Source organism: Zootoca vivipara, chromosome 3 (assembly GCF_965207765.1).
Source record: "Zootoca vivipara chromosome 3, rZooViv2.hap1.1, whole genome shotgun sequence".
Classification (NCBI taxonomy): domain Eukaryota; kingdom Metazoa; phylum Chordata; class Lepidosauria; order Squamata; family Lacertidae; genus Zootoca; species Zootoca vivipara.
Window position 1 is genome coordinate 51,929,918 of NC_142586.1, and position 25,658 is coordinate 51,955,575.

Here is a 25,658-nt window from a genome sequence, read left to right on the forward strand (position 1 = left end):
AACTTCAGGAGATACGGGACAGACAAAAGGAAGTATTGTAAAATATAAACTTGGGGGTTTGCTACAACAGGGTGTGAAAATATGGTCCCCAAGCTAGATGGCTTAAAAGGGACTGGATTAAAAATTGAGGATAAAGGCTATGTGGCAATAAGGTTGAGTACCAGCAGATGGGAAACTGGAAGAAACCTACTGACCTCATGTCCTGCTTGTGAGCTTAACCATAGCTATTTGCCCACTGTGGGAACAGAATGCTAGACTAAATGGACCCTCAGTCTGAACTAGCAGAACTACTCTCATGTTCTGAAGAGTCCTTTAAAATTAAGAGCTTGCAGATTAAAGTTAGGGCATCCTGTGTGCAAAGCACATCGAGCCTTCTGGGAATAAAAAGACATGTTTTGTCATGTATAGACACATCAGCATCTTGAGGTAGGACTCAAAACTCAAGTCCTGTTTCCTACAGAGTGCTTTTCCCTCAATGAACTATTACCAAGAGTTATATTGCATGTGAATACCGGTAATACTAAAAAAATCCACTCCTTCATTACAACCTAAAGATGTAGATATTTTCAGAAGGTAATTGTCAACTGCCTCCTCCCCCAATATAAACAAAAATTCCAACTGCAGTTGAATGTGCATTTGGATGTCTCCTTTTACCTGCACTTGTGGATCCAATTCCTGCTGTAAGTACAGAACGTGGAGTAATCTTTACTGCGTATTTCAGAAACTGAGATTTCCCTGTTCCAGGATCACCAACCAGTAAAAGATGTGATTCACCTTGCAGGGAAACAAATGCACAAGTGTTTGCTAAAGCAGCATTTTAGATTAATTATTCGGTGCAAGGCCAATGAAATAATGGAACACTAGAAATATGATGTCATCATGCCTGCCAATTTCCAGTATTTTAAATGAAAAGCCTTATTTTTAATCCTGCTTTCCATGAAAAGATAGTCACAAAGTGGCAGTTTTATCATATGTGCTTGAATGCATGTACACTCACAAAAACAGAAGGATCTCACCCACCTGCCCTGTGTGCTCCATCTGCTCTGACCCCTGAACCAGAAATGCCCACATGTATTGAATACAACATGTGTTGAATGCTACCTGCATACTGCAACCCTGATACTGAACCCTGGATACCAGGATTCAGATTACCATTCACCCATGAAGATCACTGGGTTACCTTGGGCCAGTTGCAGGATCTCAGCCTAACCAACCTCACAGGTATTGGCAAAATAAAATGAAAGTGCACCACCCTGAGCTTCTTATAGGAATATATTATTTTTTAAAAAATGTAACCCCAAAATTTGCTAAGGAAGGATCATGTGCTGAAAGGTTTATGGAAACGTCCTAGAGACTAATTGCCTTTTTTTGTTTGTTCTCATTACAATTATGCTTTTATTTTATTTTCGCTTATTTTCGCTCACATTCAAAAACCTCTTAGGATTATATCCAACTACGCAAGTGGTGACATTTACTGCCCAGCACACAGCACTTCTGCCCCTCCACACAAGGAAAAGCAGTTGGCTGAAAATTCTACAGTAACAGATCTAAGAAAAAATGACAGGCAAGTATGGAAAGAAAAGACTGGAATCAAATTATTTGAAGTTTCAGGCTGTCAAAACATACTGGCCTTGCTCCCATGTCACTTCAAACCATGGTTAACTATTGTTTAAAGATGAACACAAAGCATGCTGGTGCATAGGGCTAAAATTGCAGCTGCTTTGCTGCTACTTCTGTGTTGTCGGCAGCAAAGCCATGGTTTCACTAAGCATCATGTCCAAACCTAGACTCATCTTTTGTTTCTCCCCACACAACCATGAGTGGTAAGCCACAAACAAACCTTGGTTGTAGCTCAGGGTTTATTTCGAGAGCAACAAAATGAGTCTGAGTTTAGATGCAACACGCAACAACAGAAGGGGTAGAAGAGCAAGGTACTCGCAATTGTAGCCTAATGCACCCAGCACATTCACCTTTAATCATAGTTAACTATGGTTTACCACAGAGGTCGGCAACCGAAGGCCCATGGGCCATTTCCAGTCCATGAGCTTCCTGGAATCGGCCCACAGCTGTTCTGTGGATCAGCGTGGGGATTCTGTGCTCTTTTTTCCCCCCGTGGCGCCATTTCCCCCCTCACTGTAGGGACCGATTTCCAGGTTGAAAGAGCGCCAGAAATAGCATGTGCCATGCGCACGGGCGCTCCTTCGTCCCAGAAGTGTGCTGGAAATAGTGTGTGCGCACATGCAGGCACGCATGCTCCGGCCCACCGAGAGGTCTGCCGGGGAGTGGACCGGCCCAGTCTCAAAAAATGTTGCCAACCCCTGGTTTAGCATGATGTGTGAACAAGGCTTTTGTGAGATTTTGCTCTTTCCCCTCCAAAATCTGGTCAAATATTTCTTTTAATGTTATTAACTTGCTGTTGGATTAATTAAATTTAAAGAAGTCATAAAAAAATATTTTTAAACTACTACGATAAGCATCACAACAATGTTATGACAAAGTGACACAATCCTGTGAAGTAGTAGTCATACCTCATGTTACGTCCGCTTCAGAATGCGTCTTTTTGGGATACGGATGCGCCAAACCTGGAAGTCCCAGAACGGGTTACTTCTGGGTTCAGCATGCACACATGCGCAGAAGTGCCAAATTACGTAACGCGCCTGCGCAGACACGGCGCTTCAGGATGCGGCCTTTTCAGGTTGCGAACGGGCCTCTGGAACGGATCCCGTTCGCAACCAGAGGTACCACTGTACAGCAAATTTAAAGCTGTCTTTGTGACTGTTGGTATTGTTCCTCAAAATGTACAACATACAGTTGCTTTCTAGAGTTTTTAGGGATATGATAACTTACGTGAGTGTCTTTCACCGGACTACTTTATCAAGAAAGCACTAAGGGATTAAAAAAATCATACGATGGCAGCTCTTTTATACTGCAAGTGGTATAGTAATTTAGCCCAGTGTAGTGATAAAGGAGACAGGTCTATAGGGGGCTGCGTGTATTTAAAAGAGGGGATAGGTTTTATACATACTAACCTCTAACCCGAGTGCCTGCAGCATCTGTTCTCTGTACACCCCCTGCAAGCACCATGGCTACTGCCAACTTCACAAGATACAACCCAAAAATCTGAGGGCACAAGCTTGCTAAAATGTCATTTCTCCCTGAAAAGAGGGGAGGGAAAATAATTAGTTCAGCTGATAACAAACTGTATCTGATCACACACATTTCCCAAACAAATGTCTAAGATACTACTCATTTGAACTCCTTGCTTTATAGTAATAAACTATGACAGGTGAATTAAAAAATAATGATGATCAGGTGGCACTTTTGTAAATACTGGTTTGTTGTGAGAATGGCCTCACAAGACGCTGAATAGAAAAAAGCCCAGATTCAGTGTTTTCCAGTCGGCAGTGATACTTAGAGAGCACGTAGAAATTGGATCAGTAGCAGATGGTGTAGTGGAGAAGTGCTGCTCATTCATGTTGCTGCTGCTTACTGGGAGGTGGAAGGGAATGGTGGCAGCAAGGTTGGCACGGTGTGGAGCTAATTCAATGCTCCTGCCAGTGCATTTGCACCATGCCAACCTCCATGCTGCCTCACCCCTCCTCCTTTACCTTCCCATAAGCAGCAGTGATACAACTGACCAGAGGTCAGGTGACCGGAAGCACTCTACCATGCCTTGTGCTACTGGAATAAATGAGATGTATAGCTTTAGTGAAACACCTTTATTATTATTCCTCACGGGCATACTCAAAGGGCCATAGAAGTAACACAGACTGGTTCTGACTGTGAGAGCTCTGACAGATGTACAGAAGTCTCCCATCAGCAAGAACATCCTTAATTTCAAGCAAAGGAAGTTTTGAGCAGATCAAGTCTCTCCACTTAAATGAATGGGGACCTTTGCACAGGCAGTGGTACAATGTGCATATTTGACTGCACACAGAACTCTTAGTTTCGAGTAAATATTTATTACCCGCATAAAAGCCAGCTCCTGGCTTCTGCCTCTGGGTCACACAAACAGAACCAATAAATAAAGTAGTGTGGCTGTCTGTCCCTAGGGCCACTTCTCCCTTGCACAGACTCTAGGACAAGCACCCCCAAATTTGGCCCTCCAGATATTTTGGGACTACAACTCCCATAATTCCTAGCTAACAGGATCAGTGGTCAGGGATGATGGGAATTGTAGTCCCAAAACATCTGGAGGGCCAAGTTTGGGGATGCCTGCTCTTGGATGTCTCTTCCCCATCCATCAACCTGAATAGTCACAGCACTGCTCCATCATTTAAAATGAAAGTTACTAGGAAATTCAATTAGGCACCATTTATTACACACTAAGCAGAAAACTAGCTTGCGTCCCTTTTTCTGTTAAAAATGTCGTATTCTTTCCAGTTTTCTCTGAAATCCTTTTTTTTCTCTGACGAGCTGCAAAACTCACTTCATGATGATTTCACTGGTAGAGAGATGTGACAGAAAGAATTCTGCTTTCTGATGTACATATTATTGCAGTGCACCAAATTACACATTTTCAACTTGTACATCCCCCCCGTCAGTTTTAGCATAGAAAGCTCAACCACCAGTACCAATTTTGAAGAAGAAGAAAAAAAAAGGGGGGGGTTATCTCTAGAGTTCTACCCTAGAGCAAAGGCCAAGGAACTACAAATCCATGGTGTTCCCATTACAGAAAAGTAACACAAGACAATGATAGGGCAGGTTAACTTTTTCTAATTAATTTTCTAATTAAAAACATAGCATTGTCTGTGAACAGAGAGGTTGTTCACACAGCACACCAAGACATCAGAAGGAATAAGTAGTGTATGCCTCATAGATCCACATCCTACTTTATTTATGAGGCAGCTAACAGGCATATAAAGTCATGCTAATATAGACCCCCTGAATGAATAAATAAATAAATAAATGTCCCAATGATTTTACTAGCACCACTACTAGTTTATTATGGTCTTACTCTAACTTCTTCTTGTATTCTTGTTATTCTCACTTAAAGTGTTGTACAACTTTTTGGACAGTACAATGTACAATGCTGTTCAACACATCATCTAATAAGACAAAACAACAGACCAATACTGTACGTTCTGATGTCATTTTAACCTATTGATATAAAAAGTGCATACAGTGGTACCTCGGTTTATGAATAGCCCTGTTAACAAACTATTCAGTTTACGAACTCCACAAAACCAGAAGTAGTGTTCCGTTTTGCGAACTTTACCTCGGTCTGCAAAAGGAAGCAGAATGGCGGAAGGGCACCGGCAGCGGGAGGCCTCATTAGGGAAAGTGCACTTCAGTTTAAGAACGGATTTGGTTTAAGAATGGACTTCAGGAATGGATTAAGTTCGTAAACCGAGGTACCACTGTACAACTAAGTTCATAATAGAACTTGCAATAAATTTGCTATGAATTTATTATCTGGGAGAAAGCTTTGAAACTATGTGTTTTAGTGCTTTTAATGCTCAGAAACAATAAAATTCCTGATGCCAAAGTATCTTGATGAGGAAAAATGCTGTGAGCATGAAACAAACAGGAATCAAATGTGCACTTATTGAGTAAACAACTGACAGCGCAGGTGGGTTTTGCATATTTAGGCATGGCCCAACTGATAGAAAAGTCCAACTGCCCTCCATAAAAGCAGGCAGCTTAGAAATAAGACCTAACAAAACAGGCCTAATTGTGAATACGGTATGCCCCCCCCCACAAAAAAATGGTGTGTTAGCATTTATTCATTCCACTAATCTGTTATATTCTCTTTTACAAACCTGCTAAGGGATCGCTCCTATGTTTTCTCCAAAAATCTTCAAATTCCTTGCGGACCTCCTCATCAATTATAACACCTAACATCTGCTCGTTGTTTACTTGGATGTAATTGGCCTTTAAGACAATCTCTACATCACAACGCGCATCCTGGTGAAAAGGTTTCCACCTCTGCATTACTACTCCATAAACTGTTATGTCATCACCTGAGGAAAGAAACATGAATAGTCAAAACAATTATCACACATATCACATTCTGAACACACGAAGCTTCCTTTTGTTGACTCAGACTTTTGGTCCATCTAGCTCAGCATCATCTACTCTGACTGGAAATGGCTTTCTAAGGATTTGTGCAGGAGCCTTTCCCAACCCTTATAAATGGGAAAGTCAGGAATAAAACTTAGCATTTGCATACAGAGCACATGATTTGACTCTCTCCCAGTTAACTTTGGTTAATACCTGTAGACATCTGTTTAACAGCTAAATACTTTAGATGCTAGCACTCTGATGGATTGGAATCAGAGAATCATAGAGCTGTAAGCGGCAACAAGCATAATGTAGTTGTAGTCCATGCAGGAATCTGTTGCCCAACATGGGGCTCAAACCCCACAACCCTGGGATTAAGAGTCTCATGCTCTACTGACTGAGCTGTCCCCTAATGTCAATGACATTATCTTCTATGTAGCAACTTTTAAAAACCTTTATTTGTAAAGTTTTAGAGGCAATGCAGCTCAAATAAAAATAAATAAACAAGACAATACCTGCTAAAAACAAAGTTTAATGTTAACAACCACTAATTAACCAAACTATAAGCAGGGAACAACCAAGTGGTAAACATTATGATTTTTAAATTGTGCATATAAAGAATAATATATTTGGAAACAGATCAAATTTATGTTTAGGGTTTAAAAAACTTTGACCCAACCCTTCATCTAGATTTGGTGGACAGAGTGCCTGAAGTACTATGGATGGAGGCTCGTAACATTATACAGGAGGCAGCAACGAAAACCATCCCAAGGAAAAGGAAATGCAAGAAAGCAAAATGGCTGTCCAATGAGGCTTTACAAATAGCGGGGGAGAGGAGGCAAGCAAAATGCAAGGGAGAGAGGGAAAGATACAGGAAACTGAATGCAGATTTCCAAAAAATAGCAAGGAGAGACAAGAGGGCCTTCTTAAACGAGCAATGCAAAGAAATAGAGGAAAACAATAGAATGGGGAAAACCAGAGATCTGTTCAAGAAAATTGGAGATACGAAAGGAACATTTTGTACAAAGATTACCATAATAAAGGACAAAAGTGGTAAGGACCTAACAGAAGCAGAAGACATCAAGAAGAGGTGGCAGGAATACACAGAGGAATTATACCAGAAAGATATGGAGGTCTCGTACACCCCAGGTAGTGTGGTTGCTGACCTTGAGCCAGACATCTTGGAGAGTGAAGTCAAATGGGCCTTAGAAAGCACTGCTAATAACAAGGCCAGTGGAAGTGATGATATTCCAGCTGAACTATTTAAAATTTTAAAAGATGATGCTGTTAAGGTGCTACACCCAATATGCCAGCAAGTTTGGAAAACTCAGCAATGGCCAGAGGATTGGAGAAGATCAGTCTACATCCCAATTCCAAAGAAGGGCAGTGCCAAATAATGCTCCAACTACCGCACAATTGCACTCATTTCACACGCTAGCAAGGTTATGCTTAAAATTCTACAAGGCAGGCTTAGGCAGAGACCAAATACCCAACATGTGCTGGATTATGAAGAAAGCTAGAGAGTTCCAGAAAAACGTCTACTTCTGCTTCATTGACTATGCAAAAGCCTTTGAGTGTGTCAACCACAGTAAACTATGGCAGAATTCATCATGTGAAAGGCTGGACTAGATGAATCCCAAGCCGGAATTAAGATTGCCGGAAAAAATAACAACCTCAGATATGCAGATGACACAACCTTGATGGCAGAAAGTGAGGAGGAATTAAAGAACCTTTTAATGAGGGTGAAAGAGGAGAGCACAAAATGTGGTCTGAAGCTCAACATCAAAAAAACCAAGATCATGGCCACTGGTCCCATCACCTCCTGGCAAATAGAAGGGGAAGAAATGGAGGCAGTGAGAGATTTTACTTTCTTGGGCTCCTTGATCACTGCAGATGGTGGCAGCAGTCACGAAATTAAAAGACGCCTGCTTCTTGGGAGAAAAGCAATGACAAACCTAGACAGCATCTTAAAAAGCAGAGACATCACCTTGCCTACAAAGGTCCGTATAGTTAAAGCTATGGTTTTCCCAGTAGTGATGTATGGAAGTGAGAGCTGGACCATAAAGAAGGCTGATCGCCGAAGAATTGATGCTTTTGAATTATGGTGCTGGAGGAGACTCTTGAGAGTCCCATGGACTGCAAGAAGATCAAACCTATCCATTCTGAAGGAAATCAGCCCTGAGTGCTCACTGGAAGGACAGATCGTGAAGCTGAGGCTCCAATACTTTGGCCACCTCATGAGAAGAGAAGACTCCCTGGAAAAGACCCTGATGTTGGGAAAGATTGAGGGCACAAGGAGAAGGGGACGACAGAGGACGAGATGGTTGGACAGTGTTCTCGAAGCTACGAACATGAGTTTGACCAAACTGCGGGAGGCAGTGGAAGATAGGAGTGCCTGGGGTGCTATGGTCCATGGGGTCACGAAGAGTCGGACACGACTAAACGACTAAACAACAACAACTGCAACATGGTAAAAGAAATGTTAATTACATAACCATTAGATTAAATAAAGGTATGGAATAAATTTCTAATGAAAAGTGCATTTAAAAACCCACTTAGGTATGTTTTCTTTTTCTTCCATTAAAAAGATCAGCAGGCTAAAAAGAAAAATGTACCCCTTGAAATGGAAGCTTCATCTGATAAGCCACAATTGTCCTAAAGTATCAAGATTTCATATTGTATAACCACAATGCCAGCAAAACAACATGGCACATAACATTTTACTATTAGACAGTAACAACTCTGTTTCACCTTTTCAAATATGGACAGTCCTAAAGAAGATGTTTTCAAAAGGCAGTGACACAGAACTCACCAGATTTGCAGCTGTCAACTAAGTCATCTTCAAGGACAACTATCATAGAACGGGGAATACTTCCAACAGAGAGCCTTTGAACCTGGATTGGAAGAGGTGCATGTATTTTATTTCAAGATAAACAATGTTCAAAATAATCCTGATCTAGAATCTTAAAATAGCTACCTAGAGATGACCAAGCTATCTGCTTTCATTTGGTCTATATTTCAATCAGGTTATGAATACTATGGTGACCCCTTTCCAAATAATTTGCAGCCTGACCCTATGCAAGTTGAGTCATAATTTAATCCATTATGTTCAGTGGGGCTTATTTCCAAATCAATCTGCATAGGATTGTGGCCTTGAAATACTTTTACAGCATGGGGACACTTGACATGTCAAACCAATACATGCAAGGCAATGATGAGATACCAGCTGGGTTGTTACAATTATATGGGAGTGGGGAGGGGATTAGGAAGGAGCTCAATTGCCACCTTGCTCTTGTACATCAATTTCATGCACTTTTTGGGATTTCCATATGCTGCATACAAAGTTTCCAAAACACTAAACTTTTCCTGAATTGAAACAAAAGCACTTTCTCTTATAGAGTGCATTTGAATGGGCATGCTGCTCAGATTAAATTGAGTGGGAAGTTAGCCACCAGTGACGATGAAACTAGTATTCGGTCTTAAACCATTTTAGGTGCTGATCATTTTAATTCACATCTCTCAACGTCTGCTGGAAAAATATCAAGGGGGAAAAATAACTAAACAGCAATGTGGAATGGTACTGTTACCTGATGGTTTATTTAAGCACACCTAATGTGATTCTCCAGGACTGTCTGCTTAAAAATTAAGATGTTCCTTATAAGAAGATGCAAAAATGTGATTTTGCTGCAACACAGGGATTTAATCTATATGTATGCTGGTAACTGTATTGTTTTTGTCCTCCAGGGAAAATTCAGTACAATCTCAACACAGTATATTTGAAGTTTGCCATAATTATTAATAAGATACAGATAGAATGCAGGCAGAATGGTAAAATAATGCATAATAATTTCTATGCTTGCATCCATGTTACTATAATGGCTACAGCAGTCATCAGGGCATATCATCTGTTAAGCATTTTGCCAATTTGTGTTAACCCTATTGTGAGATCCTAATTCTGCAGAGATGAATGGTAGGCACTAATGTGCCATGGCTTGGACACATAACCATGGCAGAAGGTATAACCAATATTAAAAGGGACGGAGGAGACATATCACTAAAGCTAACATTTATCTATTAATTTCCATAGCAAAATTAGGACCCCAGAAAATTCATGGTATTAGTTTAAATATATTTGAAACCTGCTCCTGAATCTTGATTTCTTGATAGTCTCTGCAACTGTTGGGTCCACAGGATGTTCCAGAGAGGCAAGTAAACTTAGATGAGTTGCAGCCTTCTTCGTTAGGACAGGCTGGCGGACGGCAGAAAGCATAGTATTGTTCAAAGTCAGCCTTGACCACAAACACATGCTTGCACTTGTTGCACATGTAATCCCGTTCAAACTCCAGGACTTTCACAAGGCTGGTACGAATAACAGTGCCAGTGACTGAGAGGAAGTGTCCCACATCTTTGGTCTTTGGGATGTGTTCTCTGGTTAGCTCTGGGCAAACAGGCAAACCTGGTAAATCAGCACATAGAAAATATTACTCCACAAAGGTTAATTAAAGCTGTTTTCTTATGTCACTGATAAATCCCATCAAGGCTGCATTTTCAATTCCCCAGCAGCACAAGTTTGCAAGGCATTCTCAGATACATCTTGATGTAGAGCTGCCATCACGGTATTTCATTACCAGTAACTTGGGAACTGGTGGCACGCCAACTCTCAACAGCCCCAGTGAACATGGCCAATGGTCAGGGATTATGGGAACTGTAGTTCAGCAATTTTTAGGGCGTACTATGTCAGCTACCCTTGGCCCTTAGCATAAAGGTAAAGGTAAAGGACCCCTGGCAGTTAAGTCCAGTCATGAACAACTCTGAGGTTGCAGCGCTCATCTCGCTTTAGTGGCTGAGGGGGCCGACGTTTGTCCGCAAACAGTTTTTCCGGGTCATGTGGCCAGCATGACTAAGCCGCTTCTGGAGAAACCAGAGCAGTGCACGGAAACCCCGTTTACCTTCCCGCCGGAGCGGTACCTATTTATCTACTTGCACTTTAACGTGCTTTCGAACTTATCTATCCATTAACCTACCATGTGCAATTTTCAATTAATTACATGCTGGAGTGTTTTCCACTTGAATGACTTTGCACAAAACTTCTAAAGCAAATGCAGATACAACTGGCTACAGCAGATAAAACATAAGTACATATATCATGAGGGTAATAAGCTTAAAACACATAACTAATACTCAAGAGGTTTTAAAGCATATGTGAATGTCAGGCTTATGATATGCTGGCCACCCACAACCCCCAGAATTCTTGGGTGATGTTTCGCGAAAGCCTAAAGTTATTTTGGATTCATATAGGCAATAAAAAACACTTAGGTTGCTCTTTTACAGCTTTTATTCATGGGATGAGATTACCCTTTGCAGACTGCCAAGAATCCCCTCCTTTCCATGCAGCAGTGGTTTCAAGCTCCTTACAAGCAAATGGTGCAGGCCCTGTGCTGACAGCAAGATCTGTGGCAGGATTCTTACTGGATGAGAACCCTAGGCTCTTCTATGCTATCCTGTTTTGTTGACACAGCCTTATCACATTTTAGTATCTACATCAGGGGTTCCCAACAAAATTTTCTCGAGGGACCCCTCATCGAGCTGCTATTGTGACAAGGACCCCCATTAATTGACTTACTTGCTTGAACATCAAATGCATTATCTTCCTCTTCATCTGTAGGCCTTCGTCGTTTTAACGAACCACTTTTTAACCAACGGTCCATTTTTAACTACGCGAACTGTAGCTTCCGCGAAAAACAACGCTTTGTTTACAAACACTACTGTTTTGCAAAGAAACAGCGCGCGCCAGGGAGGAGGGAGAGGAATGGAGAAGACAGGGTACCTGCGCAGTAGCGCACAAATGAAGCCGACGCGCGCAAAGCATCTTGGGGAGGTGAGCGTTTAGAATGCGCGCGCTGCCTCTTTGCAAAACAGTAGTGTTTGTAAAGCGCCACCTAACGGCATACAGCAGAACTACTGCCTCTAATTCTAGTTTTGCTCTAGACTCTGCTCATGCAGGAAGCGGCCAAAACAAAAAATCTGTTATCATACGAAATAAATTTAATATATTTTTTATTCTAATAGCATCTTGCGGACCCCTCTGGCATAGCTCGCAGACCCCTGGGGGTCCCCGGACCACCTGTTGGGAACCACTGATCTACATGAAACCACTGAGTGAAGTCATCCCGAATTGTGGAGTAGTTTTCAGCAATACGCGGATGACACACAGCCTTACTTCTCCTTTACATCTGCAGGTGGGGCAGTGTATGTGCCAGACCATTGTCTTGTCTCGCTAATGGACTGGATGAGAACCAATACAGTGGTACCTCTACTTACGGATTTAATGCGTTCCGAACGCACATTCCTAAGTAGAAAAAAATTGTAAGTCGAATCCCATAGGAATGCATTGGGAGAAAAAATTCATAAGTCGAAGCAACCCTATCTAAAAATTCGTAAGTCAAAAAAATCCTATCTAAACCGCATCCAAGATGGCGGACAGAGCTCCGTTCGTAAGTAGAAACATTCGTAAGTCGAGGTACCACTGTACATGGAAGCTCGCTCCAGATAAGACAGACACACTGTTAGTGGGCAGTTCTCTGTATCAACTTGGTCACCCTCCTATGCACACATTCCATCTTGTCAATATTGACTCTCACTGTGTATTTTTATACTGTATTATAAACCATAAATAGCTGATGAAGCAGGTATACAAATTTAATAAATAATAAAATATAAAATAATAATTTTATTTCCCCATATTCTCGTGGCCTTGGAAACTATTTATGTTTTACAGAAATTCTACAAAGGGAGATAGCTAGTGGGAAACTCCCATGGCAACCTATAATGTTCTCAAGGGCTTGGGAAGCATTCTGTGATCACTGTGAGACCATATTCTGCTTCATCTCTATAAGACAGATCACCCCTGCCTCAACTGCGCCCCCCCCCATTTGTACGCATTTCATTAACTCCTTTGCAATAAATGCTAAATCTGCAGGTTCATAGAATTCATATTAACTGATACTAGCATAGGTAATATTATAAAGATATGCAAGGCCTTATGGAAGGAAAATTGACAGCATCACGCTATCTCCTTCTGAAAACAATACCGGTACTCTTCCTCAGTGTGACACTACAGGTGTATACAGGGAGGAAACCTTTGAGGGGAGTGATTAACATAAAAATAGATCATGAAACACACTGTACTTTTAAAAACAAAAACACCCCATCATTCAGTCAGAACACAAAATAAGTCCTGGGGTGTGTTTGTTTGTGTGTGTGTGTGTGTGTGTGTGTGTGTGTGTGTGTGTGTGTTATTGTAATATTGGAGATATTATACTCTCTACATAAATTAAGAAGAGCTTCATGTCTTCCCACCATTTTGCCTGCAGCATCCTTTTTTCTATTAATAGGCCTAAACTCAACGACCTTCTTAAAGCACAGCTTATGCACCTCAAGCCAGAGAGAGCTACAGCACTTCAGTAAGCAACTGCACATCTTTTTGGCATGGTTGTCAGGCAAAGCATCAGACAAGCAGACAACTGAGATCCAAAAGGAAAGCATCTGAAGAATAATAGGAGCCACCTTGTTTTGCCCTTTATAAGATAAGAGATAAGGAGGCCAGCAAGCAAAGGGGTGCAATCATCTTGGGGCAGGGTGGGGGTGGGGGTAGGAGAAGAGATAATTGGTCAGAGAATGAATATTACAATGGAAAAAAGAAATGATATTTAATAACAGCAGTAAAATCTAGGAGCTGGTGAGACTGAGTAAGAACCATTTCAGAGGGAGGGAAAGATGGAGAACCGCCCAAAGCGCATGGCAATCCTCCATGCCACTTTGAACTGTCTGGAGACAGGCAGGGAGAAAAGAAAACTGAACAAAACAGCAGACTCTCCCCCCCTTTTTTTACATTCTATAATCATTAAGATTCTTTTTAATAAATAAATTACACTGATGCCTGGAGGGGTTCTCTTCAATGCAATTCAGTACCTGATTGCAATCTGATGACGTGTCTTACCCGATATCCTGGCATGAAGGTTTTGTTTAACAACAAAGTCATCCGTCTGAGGAACAGACTGAGAAAGGCTCACGGCTGCCCTGCGCAACGCATTGTCAAAAATGGGAAGCACTTCATTGGGAAAAGCATTAAAATATTCACCAACTTCCATGTTGGTCTCAAAGAGCGTCATAGCATCAACAATAACTGGGTAATGCGTATCATCATCTTTTTCTCTTAAAATCAGCAAGAGATCGTTTTTGTGGTGCTCCAGAACATACGACTCAAACACTTGTCCAATTAGGTTTATCTGTTCAGTACTGAGAAGCATAGTGAACCTATAATTAGAAGATGAAAAATGCACATTTTTAAATTATTTGCGGACAACCTTTCTTTTTCTTTTGGGTTCCATTGGGAGGAAGGCAAGGCTATAAATTGAATAAATGAATAAAATAATTTTAAAAACACATTCTGGACAATTGACTTTGAACTTTTATCACGTTTTCTGCCTACCATAGTTTCTAGTGGAAATTCTCTCCCACATCTCCTGTACTGTACTTCTACAAATTTCAGTAACAATGTTTATTTTTACAGTTCGTGGTGTGTTCCCCACCAACTTTTATTTATATTCTTATTTAAACAATTTACATACTGCTTAACTACAGTAGTCTCTAAGTGATGCACAGAAAATACAATACAGGAAAGGGAAACATCAGTTAAAACTATAAAATCAGAGATAAGTTAAAATGCCTGGCTTGCATGACCTCAACCGGAAGGGAGTTCCATAAAACTGGGCCAACAATACAAAATGCATGGTTTTGGGTGGATACGAGCCATGCCTCTGAACCATGGGGGACCACCAACGTTTCCTCTAATACCTCAGTAATTGGGCAGGTATAGGCCAGAAATCACCAACTAGATGCCTGTGGGAACCATGGTGTGTCCATGAAAATGTCCCAGAAGCTGAGCTTTCATTTTTTAAAAATGTAAGTCTCAAGCCCTCCTAGAAAGAAAATTATGGGGCAAAATGTGCAGGTACCTTCTAAGGGGCACCCCAAATTTGTCCTTTCAGAGTTAGTGCAACCCCAACCAGAACTGGAAATTTTCTAGTCTCTCCGACACAGGAACCACAAACCCACAGAGCCTCTGTCTTCCCAGGGTTCAGGTTCATTTTATTGGCCCTCATCTAGTCCACTGTGCCCAGATAACGCTTGACATCACACACAGCCTCTCCTGATTCAGATACTGTATTATGGAGTAGTAGAGCTGTGTGTCGTCTGTGTACAGTACTAATGACACTTTGGGACCAAACTCAAAAAAGACCACACAGGGACAATAATGTACCCATTATACCTATCTGGTGTTTAACAAATGATAAACATGATTACTGATATAGCAAATAATTTCTTATCCCACCATGCCTATTTATTTAAACTGACAAATTTAAAACTTCTCTTTCACGCACACAGCTCTGAAAAGGCAGGCTTCTAAGTTTTAGCACGCAGGTAAGAATTTCAGAAGCTCCGTTCTTTTATTGCAATATGTTAGCTGCTCTGAAAATTAAAGGGTGGTGTTATACATATTGTAAATCGGCTGAGCAAATAAATAAATGAATGTTTGATTTTAAATTGAATTAATTAAAAATCAAGTATCTGAAGAAGTGTGCATGCACATGAAAGCTCATACCAATAACAAACTTAGTTGGTCTCTAAGGTGCTACTGGGAAGGAATTTTATTATTTAATTAAAAATCAGTATTTTTAATACCTCCTCATACTCAGGGTATGTATCAGCTGCAGTTTGGTTCAGTTATCAACCTGAGCAATGCTCACTGGTTAATTTCCATGTACAGTACCTAACACACTGGGCCAGCCAAGGTGGCTCCCTCCAGATGTTAGGATCCAGCTCCACTCAGCCCCAGCCTGCAAGGGTCAGGAATGATGTAGTCCAACACTGATTGGAGGGTGTCACCTTGGCTACTCCTGTTCTGAAGACAGGTACAGGAGCTCACAGAAGAACTTTTGCCTTCTGACCAGGAAGCCTTGAAAACCCTCTTTTTGGTGCTTCAGGACTGAACAGGAAGGAAGACACCAGGACTGAAGGGTAGAGTGGAGGCCAAATCCCTTCTCCTCCACCATCATGTCGCCCTGAACTTCTGGCCTCCGTATTCATTTTTAATCACAGGTGTTTTTGCAGCTCACCCGGCCGGCAAAGCGGTCCCCACAAAAACCTAACACGCTGCTGCCGCCTATGTCTCCAGAGCAGAGGGAGAGGCACTTTGCGCATGTTCTCTTCTCCACACGCTCAGTCGTGCTGAGCACTGCTCGAGAAAATCGCGCGCCTCAGGCTGAACCCTCTCAGACAAGCGCCGTGTGTGGACGGTGGAGGGAGCACCGAGCACCGAGCCGGCTGCAGCCCCAGAAGGAAGCGGCATTTCCCGCGCCCGGAGCGCAGCTGCACGGCGCTCGTGGGAAGCAAAGCCCCGCCCCGCTGCCGCGCTCAGGGCGCCGGGAGCCCCCGGGGGTGGGTCGTTTTGTGACTTGTTGCAAAGAGCAGAAGTCGTAAAGGGGCGGCGCGAGAAGCCGGCTGCAAAGTAAAGCAAGGCTAAAATGTAATAGCCGCCTATGTACAAACCAATTCCGCCGCTGTGGGAGACGCAGCCTTTCAGGCGGAGCGGCTTCTTCGTATTCGCCGGGAAGCGTGTGAAGGAGGACGGAACCCCGGAGGAGCGCGTTATAGGGGGGAAAGAGAAAGAAAGAGCTCCGCCGCCTTTCCTCCGGGGGTTCCGTTAAGACTTACCCAGGCGGGTCGGCCGGCCACTCCTCGCAGTCTTCGCTGCCGCCGGCGGTAGTACCGTAGCTGCGGTGGGTGGGACGTGCAGTTGGCGGGAGCGACGAGGCGCCTCTCGGTCCCCGCCTTCTCCGGCCCGTTCAGCTGAGCTGGCTGCTGGTTATTAGGAGGAGCTTGGGAGAGTTGATGCGAGACGCCGGAGAGAGGAGGAGGATAAGGAAAGCGATGCCTCTCTTCTCAGAAATAAACCCAAGGAATCGGTTAGCAGCGGAGGGGAGAAAGTGAGTTGTTACTCCCCTCTCGTCTCGCCCCTAACTAGAGGTCAGGCCAGGGTGCAAAGCTTAACAGCGCGCGAGCTTAGGCGTGTTATGGGGGCTCACGCCCAGGTAACTTGCCCTTTTGATGTGAGCCTCGCTTGGGCATCGTGTTGCGTCCTAGCCCAAGACTCTTAACGGGATTACCTGGAAGGTATTGCCCGTTGAGCTTGGTACGGCTTGTGAATAAATATAATGGTAGGCATATGTGTTTATTAAGCACATAAGTGGCAGGCATTGTCAGGAACAACATATATGCAAAATATTGAGAGGGGGGGGTTAGTCTGCACGGTGCTAAATCCCTTTTAAATTCTGGGGTTCTGGATCCAGCGGGGGTTAAAACTATGTAGGATTCCATAGTTGAAACAGCCAGGCCAGCTTCTTTTTGTGTTAATGGGCCTAAGCATGGTCATTAGTAGCCTATAAAGTGGTTTTGTGCCAGAGAGCAAATTGGTGGGTCCTCCTCCCTCACCTGGCTTACAGTGAGGACAATGGTGTGCGAGAGAGCTGAGAGCAAGGAGCAGGCAGAAGCCAGAGAGTGAGAGCCATGCCTGATTTCTACTGGAATCCAAGGCTGTGACTATGGGAGAAGCAAGACCTAGCGTGTTAATGCTGTGAATCCCTCCATTGTAGGCTCAGGTTGTATAGATGTGTAAATAAACCCATGTATCATAAAGACAACACAGTCTCTGCTGTCTCTCATTTCAAGGAAGCGGATCCCTGGTTAAGCTCCTGAAACCCCTGGAATGTCACACTGCTTGGAGATTAGGGTGGTGTGCAACAATATATAAAGGTAGAATGCATTCAGTTTCCATACAGTAGGAAAATCTGCTTTTAAAAAACCTTAAACTTGTGGGGACAAGGACTGAACTGTGGACTCCCAGGTACTGCTGGACTACAAATCCCATACTCACTGGTGGCTTGCCATGCTGGCAGGAGCAGATGAAAGTTAGAATCCAACATCTGGAGAGCTACAAATTACTCAATCCCACCACAGGCATTCTCAGTCTCTGCCTCTATGTCCGACATGGGGATGATAATACTGGCCTACCTCATCAAACTGCTGGAAGCATTACTGAGATACTGTATAGGAAGTCCTTTGAACACTTAAAAAAAAAACAAAGTTTGAGAACTTGCCCGCAGTCCTCCATCCAGAAGCAACTGGGTACAATGACTGCTGTGGCACTTTTTCTTAGCTGCATTGTGAGTTGTTTCTTTGTTTATGTGCTGCATTGCTGCTGATTCATCTAATACCTTTCTCTGTGTGTCTGATAATAGTCAGGACTGTAGTAGGAGAGGCCATAAAATGGGTCATATGCTGACTTCTATGAAGTGGAATTTCCTGGGGTGGGGTGGCACATGTTTCTATTTCCCCCCATGAACCCTCATGACTGAAGTCTTTACAACAGAGGTGGCTAATCTGTGGCCCTCCAGCTGCCACTGAACTACAGCTACCAGTCCCAGCCAGCATAGCTGGGATTAAAGGGAATTGTGGTAAAAAAAAAAACTACATCAGAAGCTCTGCAAGTTAGCCACCTGTTTTAAATTGTAGAAAATGCCTTAATAAAATAAAGTATGACCTTACCCAGTGCTCCTTTCTGCCTTCATTCTTCCCTGAGGGCTGACCTTTGTTTCTCTCCTGCCAATACACTGGTGCCAATGATGCCACTGCAACTACAAAATAGTCGGTTTCACAGGCAACCTATAGTATTGTCGTCTTGGGCTTTGTACCCAAGCTACTGTAGAGTTGTACTGTTCTATGTTCAGTAGGTGGTAACAGCTAACAGCTTAGCTAATCTATTGTGGTCTTAATTCCAGTGATAAAGGTGGAGCATGCAGATGCTCAGTTTAGCTGACCTTCTTTTTGGACACCACCAAATTGGTGACAAGGTACAGAACAGGATATGGACTTTCCTTAAGACCCATGGTTACATCATACAGAGCAGAATCAGCATAAATCATAAGCAACTGTGTTTATACAAGAATTGCCTTTTGCTCACAGCATGCTTTTTGGGTTCCATTACAAATGTTAACAAACAGAGAGTGACGAGAGTTTCCTTTATTCATCCATTTCTGAGGAGCAATGTATGTGTAAATATCTTATCAATGTGCATTCCCACAAGTTAGAACCTATTATTTTAAAAGTTGTGTGTGTTGGTGGGGAGAGCAACTTAGAAAATGACAACTGACATAATGATTCGTTCTCAGCATACTTATATTGCTGAAAATTATTATCTCCTTATGCCCAGTTTGCATTCTCCCAGGATTCCTCAAAGGACCTTGTGATGATTTTTACAGCATTTTTATTATTATCTTAAGTGCCATCAATAAGCTTAGTGTTTTGCCTAGGTTCATAAACAACCAATGGACTTAAGAATCTAAATTTTGATAGTGGGAAGAGCAAGAGGGTAGGGGAGCAAGAAATGACAATTGCAAGGAACAAATACAAACAATGTATCTCTCACTTGGTTATTACAGCTAGGAATGAGGATTTGAGGTTTAAAGAACTGCTTCAGAAAAAAAGCACAGCAAAGAGTCAGGGCAGTATCTTAAAGAGTAACAGTTTTATTTGTTGTGGCATAAGCTTCTGTGCAATAGAATTCATTTCATTAGATGCATCAGATCCAGCAGATGATGATTTTAGTCCATGAAAGTTTATGCCACAATAAATCTGTTAAGTCTTTAAGATGCCCTAAGACTGTTCTTGCTGCAACTGACTAGCAGAGAGAAGTGGCATCACAGGGAGTTCCAACCTTGTGGTGCAAATAAGATTAAACTGGCATAGGCATTTGGGGATTGGAACAGGCTGTTGAGAGAGCTGAAGGCATAGAGGCCACAGATAGACACATACAAAAATATTAGAGCAGAAGGGCAAGGTGGAGCAAGCGTCTGAATTACTCTGAAGCGAAGGACAGGTTAAAAACAAAAACAGTAAAACAAAACCCATTTGATCAGGATGTTTAAAAAGCTGTGGAATTATTTTTCCATCTTTTAATGTTTAATAGGTTATTGTATTTTAATATTCTGTTGGAAGCTGCCCAGTGTGGCTGGGGAAACCCAGGCAGATGGGCGGTGTATAAATAATATATTATTATTATTATTATTATTATTATTATTATTATTATTATTATTATGGTGTAGTCCTGCCTAAACTTTCTTATGTTTCTTTGTCTTATGGTGTAACTTCATCCACTTTTGCCATCAAGCCTTGCCCATGCTATATGATATAGTGACATACTATGTAGGCATCTTTGAAAACACATTTAAAGGAGTAGAGCACAGCATTTCCCACAACACACACACACAGGTTTGGACCACAGAAATCATCAACCTAAAATAGTCTAACTGGGGCGGGGGCTTGTATTTTGCTTGTGGGAGGTGGGAGGAGAAAGGGAGTTTGTGTTTTAAAAAATGGATAAGGATAGTATGAATGGTGAGGGGTTTTCCCATCTAGAATTGATAAGTAAAGCAATATTTTTAAACGTTATGTCCACAAACTTTCTAATTCCTGTATGTGGAATGTAAGAATAAGCTTAAATAATGCAAATTTCCCATTGGAGATAGTGGACAGCTTGACTTAATCAAGTCACTTTTATGTGTACACCACATAAAGGAAAAAGCTGTGGGGACCTGTCCTCAAGATTGTGCAGTGCAGCCAGCCCCAAAGTACAGATGAAGGAGACTTTATATGTGAAGGATACATGAGTTGCTGATATGAGAGGATGATTTTTGGAAGATGATTTACGCATCTAGCTCATTACAGGCCTTTTAAGGCAAGTTTTAAAACTGTTTCAGGACACCTAAGCGCTCTTTAACACTTATTAGGGTTGCTCAGTTAGTAGTTTCTCTGAAATGAATAAGGTTTTCTGTAAGGCAGCATGGCTAGCAATACTCATCTTCCCCCATGAAGAGCATTTTGTAAACAAGAAAATAGAAGGAAAGTAAACTTTAAAGATTGCTATACCTATCCATACCAGGTGCAAATCTTTCTCACTTTTAGAGCTCTTTTGATAAAATAATGTAGTGACCTCAAAGAAGAAAAAACACAACACAATAAATACTTCAGAACATCATAGCAAAATCATCCAGTGTGTTTTATTTCACACAACAGCCAAGAAATCTGACTTTGACTCAATATGGCTTTCTTCTAATGTAAAGGCTGCATATACCTACAGTTAAATCCATCAACCATAGAGTATCTGCCAAACACTGCTTTAGATTAGCAGCAAAACATTAGAACACTGCTTCCAGTGAAGCTTTCAGGCTGAGTTTGCAAGAGATACATTTTTAAAATTCTGATTTAGAATATTTTATATTTTATATGAAAACATACAAATTATTCTTTTATACATATGCTACATATAAAACTTTTTGTAACTATTGATGGTACCTTTGATTATGTTTTTGCATAATGGGAAGACATGGTCAGGGCTTCAGCAGAAATAATGAAGAGCTATAATTCTGTATCTAAGGATAAAAATCTTATTTAAAATAACCAAGCAACCCCCCCTTTTTAAAGATACAAATATCAGATCTGAAAGTACATTCATAAAAGAAAAAAAAAATTCTCCCTGAGATTACCAGTGTCAGCTGCATTGTGGTAATCTTGGAATTGACGACATCATCAACAAAAGTATATAAACCAGATTTGCCATGGTATTACATATTTGCTGCCAGAGAGATTGCACATCTGTAAGACAAGTGTAATAGAGTGGAAAATCAGGCTCATTTGCCATATGAAAAAGGTCATGTGGTCCCTGGCTTAATTTTATAATGGACGATGGAACATCTTTCTTTGTAAGTTAAGTATGCTGGAGCTCTAATGAAAGATTGGCATGCTTTATTATGCATAATTGATTTAGCACTATTTTTTTTGTAAAGCCTGAGTTTTGCCCCCAAATTATAATGTCCTCAAAATGCAGATTTCCATAAATGATTATTCATTAATACAGCATTACATAGTGTAGTACCCCACATGTTCTAAAGAGCACTGTCTTTGTAGGTATTTATAAAATATTTGACAAAAGTTTGATGAAATTCAACATTAAAATATAGTAATTATAATTACTAAAGGGCAGATCAGTTGTAGATAAGAAATAAGGATGCCATGTTCTTACTATGTTCTTAAAATCACTCTAAAGGCCATCAGCTATACTACTGTTATTTATTTTGCATTCTTCACCACTTTTAGAGTAAACACAATTTTTAAAGTCAAGTTCTACAAGATAACTAAATAAAAATAGAAGGATTTAAACATATCTTCCCACAGTCTGATTTTTAAACTGTTGACAGTTTATTTTGATATACAATAACCATGCAACTGATTGCATTTGGGATGGGAGACAGGAGGGAGAAAGCCTTTCCTGAAACCAAAGAAAATACATATTTATAGGAAAATGGGTAGGAAGCTTTAAGTTTCTTCTACGAAAATTTGTTATGCAGTAATTACAAAGTTTAAATACTCTTCCATTTTAAATAAAAATAAAAGTGTCATTAAGCACATTTATATTACCATGTCAAGTGATTCCAACAAATATCACATAAAATACAGTGCATTTTCAAATCAGAGAGACAAAATACTTTCTCATTCACAGTGTTTGACATATTACAGGTAAGCTTTTTCACATAAGGGTTTATTTTAAGGTCATGCTCTTATGAACAGTCCACACCACACTGTGCCACACACAAAAATAATCTCTCAGAATGTGAAGTAACGGGCAAACCATTCCTGACGTTGTGGATCGGGTGAAGCCATTGGAGAAGCTTCAGTCTGAGGAGGGCTAAATTCATAAAAAGAAAAGACAGATTTAACCTACAACCAACAGTAAAATGCAGAAGGCCTGGAAAAAGCACAAAGAAGCCAATACATAGCACACGATGTTTGCAAATCAAGTATCACGTCATAGGATAACCTGATTTAGTTTAATGCCCATTTTTACTATTTCCGATCATCCACTCCATTGGAGAGCATCAGCAGCACATGGTCACTAAGCCACATAAGAGGGTGGGGGAAAATAGTATTTTTGGGGAGGCGGGGAAATGAATGGGATGGCTGCCTTTTAAAAAAAAAGTACTGTGGGGAAAAGCGATTTTTTGAAGATCCTCTTTTAGCATCCTTTTCTTCTGCTCAAATTAGTTGTCAGAAGTATGATGCAAGCATCATATTCTTAAATACGTGCAGAATGAAAACTAAACTATGTATTTTAACTGTTTCATAGCCCAAACTGAATTGTAGGTTCATGCACATGGGGTTAGATACGTTATAACAAGGAATTCAGTGCAAAACAAACACACTTGCCACCCACAAATATAATTCCCAAATATACCTGCATGATGTAATCCTTATATTACTTTAACGCGCTAGTAAAATGTAATTGTTAGAAAAATTAATAAAATAATCCCTACCGTTTTTGGGGGGTAATACAAAGCACGAAATAATTTGCAATGGAAACTCCAGCATCGTAATCCATGAATTCATGCACATGCATGTTAGTGACGCCTGAGCAAACATGCATACCACATGCACAGGGAAAAATAAGGAACATTTAATATTACAGGAACTCTACTTTGCCTTTAGTAATAATAATAAAAATTACTTTAAAATTTTATCATTCTCTCTTCTGCCCCCAGACTATATTTTGCAGGTAGCACTGAAGTAGAATTAAGATGCAGGATGGAAAGGGCTTTTACTCACCAGACTATCAAGCACTATATATTTTACTTAATCTGATAGTAAGACACATTCCATCACTTCCTAAAGCAAAGCTAAACTTGGGTATTTTAATGCTGAAACCCAGCATTAAATACATGCAGATATTTACACATATTCTAAGCTTGCTTCCAATAAAGATTTTATCTGAGGTAAGGAAAGGGAATAAATCAGCACACATTCATCTAACACAGAAAACAGTTTTGTCAGGTAAGATCCACTGTTACACAATAAAGACTTTTAATATGGGGATTGTAACATTCTGAAAGGACAGCTAGTAATAACACAAACATTTAACACAATTGTTCATAAATGTAAACAATTGAAAGCACATGAACCATACTGACTGTGTAGTTCATTAGAAAAATGAAAGAAGGGTTCCAGACTTATTAGAAAAGGGGTGAGGAATTACATTTCAACAAGTTTTACAATAAAAAAGGAATACTGTAAAGAGGCTTAAAATATAGTGTGAAAATTAAGATTCCAAAGTAAGATTTGTACTCCTGTGTTGTTCTTAAAGACATGTGGGTTCAGCTAAAAAGAAATAAAAAAATTCTCCAAGTTAGGAAAAACAAAAACTGGTGAGGCAGTGCTCACCTCAAAACCGTCTTGGGCTCTTTGGGTGGTATAGGATGTGGAAGTGGTCTGCTGCTGTTGAACTCAATATCATGGATGGGTGAATTTGGAATAGGATCCAGGCGGTTAGCATGTCCATTGCCCACTCCACTAGATTCCAGAGCACTTAGATTGGGGACACTCACAAACCTGTTTGCTGATTTATCATTCTTCTTCTTTTGCTGCATTGAAAATAACAAATGTAAGGAAGGGCCTGTACAGATAAGGAAATTACTTGGGCTTTTAAAATTCTCATTTCTTTGTTTCACCTGAAAGTGAGGGTTTGGATATTATTTATTTATTACAGTTTTAGTACAGCTGCATTTAAAGCATTCTCCAGAGGGATACGAAAGCTAAATGCTCCAGCCAGTTTACTGCAATATTGAAGAGCTTGGCTTAGCTTTAAATAATTTTGACAGTTTTAGTCTGTATGCAGATTCCTCTTCTTAAAGAACAATGTTAACTTTCTTGCTTACACTAACATGAGGTCTAACTACAGAAATGTAGTAGGAGAATCTGTTAATTTCTAGTCTAATTACAGCCTCTTCCCGATCCCCATGCAAATTAAAACTAGTAAACTTCACTCCTAAAGGAACTCTGACAGATAGAAAAGAAACCTCTCTATGAAAGTATATAATGGGCTAGATCAAGATCACAATGAGGGACCCACACATGGGGGGCTGCTGAGGGCCCAGTCAAACATGGCACCACCCTGGTTCCACACACGACTTTGTATAGGGCTATATTATCCACCAACACTCTTTCTGTGGCCATGATCTTTCTAAAATGTTTACTCACAAATAAAACTTGTTTAACAAGGGACTTTTAAAATATCAATTAAAACTTTCCTGTTCACAAAGTTTGCTTGTTTAACTGCTTCCCTCTTGGTTCCAACTGGAGAATTGATGGATAGCTCCTTAATTGCTCCTTGAATAACCAATCTCTCTTAATTGCTCTAGTGTCAGTTTATGTTCTCATTGTGGTGGTGGTGGGGGCAACATTTATTACAGGTCTATTCAGTTTATTATTCTTTTCATATTTTATGTCAAAATAAAGCTATAAGGAATAAAAATAATGAAAGGAAACCAGTAATTAAAGCCTCCCTGGTGAGAACAGAAAAATAAAATAAAATTGGGACAACTACCATACAGTAGTTTCAAATCATCAGTAAGCAATGAAATGGGAAGGAACTGCAAATAGGAAACTTTTATCTAATCATATACAAGCCCCAAGAAGCCTCAATAGTACTT

At 40.8% G+C, this 25,658-nt stretch overlaps 2 protein-coding genes across 8 annotated transcripts in view; both read right to left on the bottom strand.

The window, feature by feature from the left end:
- MCM9 (minichromosome maintenance 9 homologous recombination repair factor) overlaps positions 1–16,855 on the bottom strand; it is a 32,928-nt gene extending 16,073 nt beyond the window's left edge. Inside the window, exons 1-7 of one of the 2 annotated variants that reach the window (XM_088666054.1) lie at positions 16,780–16,855; positions 14,003–14,319; positions 10,143–10,459; positions 8,816–8,897; positions 5,763–5,963; positions 3,030–3,155; positions 655–774 (exon numbers count right to left, since the gene is read on the bottom strand). In XM_088666054.1, the coding sequence (XP_088522180.1) occupies positions 655–774; positions 3,030–3,155; positions 5,763–5,963; positions 8,816–8,897; positions 10,143–10,459; positions 14,003–14,312 (1,156 nt within the window). In that variant the 5' untranslated portion in view covers positions 14,313–14,319; positions 16,780–16,855. Of the gene's footprint in view, positions 1–654; positions 775–3,029; positions 3,156–5,762; positions 5,964–8,815; positions 8,898–10,142; positions 10,460–14,002; positions 14,320–16,614 lie in introns of both variants that reach the window. The other variant, XM_035109177.3, reaches the window with a different exon arrangement.
- A 4,299-nt stretch (positions 16,856–21,154) lies between these two features.
- Positions 21,155–25,658, bottom strand: part of FAM184A (family with sequence similarity 184 member A) — a 68,529-nt gene continuing 64,025 nt past the window's right edge. For 2 of the 6 annotated variants that reach the window (XR_015948949.1, XR_009557336.2), the window contains 3 exons: positions 24,391–24,590; positions 23,490–23,583; positions 21,155–22,864 (listed from right to left, as the gene is read on the bottom strand). Coding sequence is in view for 4 of the 6 variants with exons in the window: in XM_060272653.2 (XP_060128636.1) it covers positions 22,783–22,864; positions 24,391–24,590 (282 nt within the window). In the remaining 2 variants the exon portion in view is untranslated. The remainder of the gene's footprint in view (positions 22,865–23,489; positions 23,584–24,390; positions 24,591–25,658) is intronic. The other 4 variants (XM_060272653.2, XM_060272652.2, XM_088666055.1 and 1 more) reach the window with 2 other exon arrangements.